This window comes from Branchiostoma floridae, chromosome 12 (genome assembly GCF_000003815.2).
Source record: "Branchiostoma floridae strain S238N-H82 chromosome 12, Bfl_VNyyK, whole genome shotgun sequence".
In the NCBI taxonomy this organism is placed as follows: Eukaryota; Metazoa; Chordata; class Leptocardii; order Amphioxiformes; family Branchiostomatidae; genus Branchiostoma; species Branchiostoma floridae.
Genome location: NC_049990.1, coordinates 13,975,489 through 13,981,728, shown reverse-complemented (window position 1 = coordinate 13,981,728; position 6,240 = coordinate 13,975,489). Strand labels below are relative to the sequence as shown.

General features: G+C 37.8%; 1 protein-coding gene across 1 annotated transcript in view; it reads left to right on the top strand.

Annotated features, from left to right (window-relative positions):
• Positions 1 to 5,174, top strand: part of LOC118427013 (arf-GAP domain and FG repeat-containing protein 1-like) — a 16,506-nt gene extending 11,332 nt beyond the window's left edge. The window contains exons 10-12 of the mRNA XM_035836650.1: positions 70 to 390; positions 833 to 981; positions 1,565 to 5,174. Of these exons, the coding sequence (XP_035692543.1) occupies positions 70 to 390; positions 833 to 981; positions 1,565 to 1,606 (512 nt within the window). The 3' untranslated portion in view covers positions 1,607 to 5,174. The remainder of the gene's footprint in view (positions 1 to 69; positions 391 to 832; positions 982 to 1,564) is intronic.
• The last annotated feature ends 1,066 nt before the right edge of the window (positions 5,175 to 6,240 follow it).

The following is a 6,240-nucleotide window of genomic DNA, read 5'->3' as shown; positions in this document are numbered from 1 at the left end:
CTGCATTGAAAAAATCAGGAATTACAGTATTAGTTTGATAGTAAAGTATCATATTTTATCTCCATGCAGGAGGGTTTGGCCAGCAGGCGCAGATTGCAGGAGGAACCAGTTTTGGGAGTTTCGGGGGCGTCCCTACCAGCTCAGCAGGGTTCGGTGTCCCCCTCAGTCAGACAGGGTTCGGAGGGAGTCAAGCCGGGTTTGGCCCTGCGGCCACGAGCGCCACACCCCCCAGCTACAACGCTGCGGTGTACGGGGGGGTCGGACTACAACAGGGGGCGCAGCAGCCCGTGTCTAACGGGGGATGGGGGAACTTCAGCCAGGGGGGAGGGGGGCAGCCACAACCGCAGGCACAGATGGCATACGGTGGGCAACAACAGATGAACCCTTATGGTAAGGACATAGTCTAACTGAATTACAATGTAGTAACTGATTCACTAATTGTTTGTTTGGTTGATTGATTCATTGATTCATTGACTGGACGTGATTGAGTGCATAAAAGTGTTTGAGTAAGTGAATGAAAATGAGTGGCTGTTGGCTTCATGAAAATGGAGGCATACTTTTGGTTTCGTACATTGTATGTGTCTGTGTGTGTTTATGTGTTTTTGTCGTGTCAATTAAGATTTGCTGTGTTTACAGAGCAATAACTTTAGAAACTTTGGATGCATTGCAATAATATTTAGTACTAAGTATGTGTATAGTTGTTTCAAACTAGGCAGACAATGGTACTGCAGCAGAACTTTTGGTTTGTAATCTTGTTTTATCAGGGATATGTCATGTTTGAGTTTTAGATCCCAAAGACAATTTTTTGTATTGTATACCGTGTTGTTCTTAGGTGGAGGTGGTTTTGGTGGTGCAGGTATGCCAGGAATGTCAGGTGGTCCACAGGGCGGGGCCATGCCACAGGGCGGGGCATACACCCAACAACAACAACAACAGTTTACAGGCTGGGGACAGAAACAAGCAGCTGGGAACCCATTTATGGTGAGTAATCGCACATGTACTCGCATTTGACTATATGTTAAGATTAAGTTTGATTTTAGTGTGCGTAGTCCAGTGGTTGGTGGCCTTCAGTCGCTATATTGATTCAATCCTTGCTCAAATGACATGCACGCTACAAAACATAGTCGCAATCTATAGCATGGGATATTTTGCCTTGGTTCACTATTCATTGTGCTTGTTAAAAAGAGCCTGGGAAATTTCTGAGGTATAATAATGTAGATACAGTAAAACTGTTTAATTGCACAGCCTATTTGCCAGCATATTTCGTGCAATTACCCGGCTGGTGCAATAATGCAAAGTTATCCAGCTGGACCGCACCGGTTTGAGATTTTGACATTATGTGCAGTTAACAGATTTTTGAAGTGTACGTTAATCCGTTGTGCAATTGATTGGCTTCTACTGTACTGTAAGCATCTGAAATGTTCCCTGTCAAGACCAGTAATAAAAGAAGCTGGATCAAGATCACTTTCTCTTTTCATTGTGTAGCAAAAAATGTGTTAAGTGTCAGATACACAATACATTTTCAGTCCACATGTTTTGATCCAAAGTTACTTTCTCCTAACAGGGCGCTGCACCACAGGCCAATCCGAGCAATCCGTTCTTGTAGCAGAAACACGTCGCCCCACCAGAACCCACGCCAACTGCTGACAACCAACCGTTCCCCCATATAGGAGCCCACTTTTAAAAGTTGTACATAGAAAGCCTACATTATGGGTCAGGTACATGTATATCGTTAAGCTGCAGTATATAACATCAAGCAAGTTAACTTCATCAGAAAAGTGGAATAATGACTGAAAAGAAGCAGAACTTTAGTCATGTACATTCATCAATAGCAAACCACAAGGCGACAAGCATGTACATGTACACAATACTGATCGTTCACACATGTTGTCAGAAAAAGTAGAAAGGTTTCTCTCATTGGATGTAGTTACAATCAATGTTGCTCTTGGTTTTATAGTCTTTGATTTGAAGCTACTAGAACTGAGAGATTCAGTAAGCTTGCTTGTTAAAAACCATGAAATTGCGTGTTAGCTTTCATATACAGTATGCATTTCTACTAAGTGCTCATATAAGTCACAAAGACACTCTAGATCTGCTGTATGCACTCATTGTTTTTATCCTTCACATGGTTTTGTAGTACTCATTCAAATTTCTCTGAGCTGTTTTTTTCTTCTTCTTAGTAGTGTATAACAAAACAAACTGACATACAGTCATTGTACTTTGCGAGTTGATCCCTTTGACATGAACCTTGGAGACACTGTTTTGATAACTTTCCAACCTCATTAAGAAAATAAAACATCAACTAAATAGAAAGACCAACATCGACTGAAGATGTCCTAAGATACTCCTGTGCACTGTATATAGAAGCAGGAACAGTCAAAAGAACTGATTGAAATGTATATAAATCCCTGGTTACATGTATGTTTGTGACTTGTTTTCCTTCCATTGATATCATTGTATGGTTGGAAACACATCAGTCGATGAAACTGTTGTTTTTGCTTCAAATTCTTATATTAGGCAAGGTCCTTGTTAAAAAATGGAAATTCAGGCAACCTGAGGTGTGTGTTCAGCTGTCCAAACTGCTTCTAACTCTTTGAAGAACTTTTGAAGAAGCTTCAGAAGCGAGGCTAATATATTATTATAATGAGGTTAGCTATGCTGAAATAAATGTCAACTTCCCAGTCATCCATCACAGTTGGTTTGTTTATTCAGATTTGCAAAACCAACTTATTTTCTTGGTTCTTTAAAGTAGATATTAGGAGGAGGCCCAGATAAATACACATCCAGGACTTGAAACAAAACCTTCACCGCGTTCACTCCTTCAAACAAGGTACAGATAATCTTTGCATATAAATATTCATCATTTTTGTTTTAAATCCTTAAAAGCAACAAATCAAGACGTTCTGGTTCAAGAGTGGTTGGAAATAAACAGTCATTAATGTTAGGTTAGTTTGCATTTTTACACCTACTTATTTCTTCTTTAAGCAATGTATATTAGACCACATGACTACATACATGTAGTGCTGCGTACCTAAACTCATGTTCACGTCCAAATTCAGGTTCAGGTCCGAAGTTGTAAGTACAGACTTGGACCCAATGGCATATGTGTGCATAAATTTTACATGCGAATTAAGATATATTCATACAAAATGATACATTTTGTGTACGGTCGGTAGTAAGCAGAAACATCAGTAATAGTATGATTTTAGTTTTAGGTTTATTGCAGACAATGCAATACATGGAAAACCCAGACAGCTTAGATGATATGGGGTGCCAACATTGCTTTTATAAGTCTTGTTCTGGTTTTCTGCACAGGTACGCAGCACTTATTATATCCTATATGTTGTAAGCATAAGTGATTATCATTATTACATAATTGCTTTTATACATGTATTAACTGCAAACAATGATAATTGCCTTTTATAGCACCGCCAATGTGAAGTCAAAAATTCATCCAGTCTCAGATATGTGGTTAAAAACAGGATAAGATCCAAATACTTGAGTATTTTGCCAATACTTTTCCAGTGGGCAGCTTTAAACTTTCAATGAGAAAAATGCTCTGTCAGTTAAAAAGAAATGGTCCAAATTTTTTTTTAATGTTATGAGTTAGTGAGATATGGAAAAATAAAAGAGGCCAAAGCAAATTTCCAGGTAAACTTGTCAGCTTTAGTTTCAGAGATAAGCATTGCTCTTTTTAACCCTTACCTTCCTAATGTAGCCCCTTTATGGCACTAAATGTATCTATTACAATGTTACACAGCAGGGGGAGGGTTATAACATAGCACTGGTCACTTTTAATCTAGAAGTTAATTTTCTGTGCTGCAAAATTCCAAATAGTTTTTTTGGAACATTATTTGTTTTAAAATCTTACAGTGTAGCGTATGTTGATTTGATTATATGGATAACATCTGCAGCATGCAGGTATCAGTTTTGGCTGTTTCCAAAAAAAGTTTTCAATGTAGACTGGAAAACTTGCAGCTGTGAAATGGGGAAAAACATAAACCATAGATTGCAATAAATAAAAAACCAACGTATACTCATGTCATAGAATGCCATCATCAATTCCAAGTTCAATAAAAAGAGAAAGTAAAGAAGAAAAATCAAGACAGTTGTTCAGTATACCACATTCTTTGTGTTCAGTTATTAGTACAACTTCCTGACCACATAAAGGCAACTTTGTTTTTGGTCAAACTTTTGTTTTTCTCAGCTGCCCGCTCAAACCAGATTTAGGGTTCCCAGAGGATGTCATCCATAGAATTAAGTCAACATGGCCTTATAGAAAGGGATTTATTTCTATCTAGGTTTAAAGTGACCAATGTTGCTATTTTGTAAGAGAAATCTGTGACTTGATGTAGTATTTCTTGTCAATGTTATGTCAAAATATATGCATTTTCATATTCATCCTTGTGTATGGAGCTTATTATTTTAGTTAACTATACTGAATAAATGCTACAAAAACTGCACTGTCATAAAAATGTACATCATTGTTAAGATTCACTTACACGTAATACATATAAGACTTAGTTTTGCATATGCTAAATGTCTAACATTTTGATTTTGAAATTCTTAGTTCATGATGTTCAAGATTTCAAGTGGGTTTTCCATCCTGTATTGTTGCTAAGGTCAATCAAACATGTCCATGGACCAGATCACATTTCATTGAACTGTCAAAATTGTATGAACATTCTTAACTGTACAGCATGGACAAAAAAGCTGTGAAACTCAACAATATATGACTCTAAATAAAAGCCAATGTTACTTTAATGTTTTTATATATAACCTCTTCATGTTGCGCTAATAAAAAATATCGCTGAACTTTGTTACGCAGTCACATGCTAGAATATTCCACTTGTCTCCATTTTCTATTGAAACAAACTCAGTAAAAAATCTGGATGTCTGTGGCCTATGTGTTGTACGTTTACAGAATATTTGTATATCTTGTCTCTGAAAATGCTCAATAGTTGTACTTACGTTATATTTGTCAACCCTAGCAGCTTCCGCATGGAAAGTCAAATTTCTCAACATATAGGTGCGTTTTAAGTAAGGAAATGTTCTCTATTATTTCTTAACTGATTAGGACTGTAAAACATGTTCCTTAATTCTCAACACTACATGTGGAAAACAAGCCTTGATTGATAATGGTTATATGTGTTCAATAAAGTTTGAAATCAGGATTGGATGATGTTTTGCTTCCATTGACAAAGTAAATTTGAGGTCTTGGCTTTCCCATTCTTTCCTTTGAAGTAGAAAGGATCTACAACACCATTTAAATAAAACATTGCTTCAATATGTCATCCGGACATCAGCGCCTCCTGGCGGAAGGGATGGGTTTTGCACCTTTAGGTCACAACGGAAACAAGAGTTCAGAGACACCATACCACCATTATGATAAGAGATTGAGAGGTTTTGCAAATTTCTTGTATCATCTTTGCATGTGTTACATATATTCTGTAAAAGTTATACACTTTGGCATAATTCCAGTTTGACACTTCATTATTGATTGTGAAATGGATTATAAATATCTTAAGTTTTAAAAACAAAATGCCGGGCATGCAGTTCTATGTGGTAGGGAGCATATAGCAGCACAATATGATGCTTAGAACAAAAGCTTTCCGCCATGCAAATACTTAGTATTAAGACCATAGCAATACTTGTACAGTTGGCATCTGTTGATATCGTACCCACCCTGAATTATAACGTCGGGCGTGGCGTAACTGGTAGAGCATTCGGCTCGGAATCTAGAGGTTCTAAGTTCGTGCCCCCCGACGTTGTGCCCCTGGGAAAGGCACTTTACACGACCTTTCTCACTTCACCCAGGTGTAAAAATGGGTACCTGACTTCGGTTGCGGAGGTAAAAGTCCACCTTTACCCTCTGTCTGTACCGTGTATGACACTGTTAATATGAGTTACAAAACTTGAGTGCAGTGCCACATTGTCCTCGTGTGTCCGAAAGCAAATAGAATTTTTAAAAAATTATAACTTTACTTCAGTAGCTGATCCGTCATACTGCGTGGCAAGCAACTCTTACCTACATGTACCTAGTGGCGTTTATTGTCTGAAGTTTACGTGTTGCGTACTGATATCAAGTTTTAGCATGAAAGTTCATCTGTGCTCTTGGTAGAATACATTATAGAAATTGCTAAACTTTCTTTCCAACACTGACATTAATATAGGGACTTACCCTAAATTTTTCGGACAAACTCCGGCGACCTTGTTCACTAAATGCCCCTCTCTATCTCC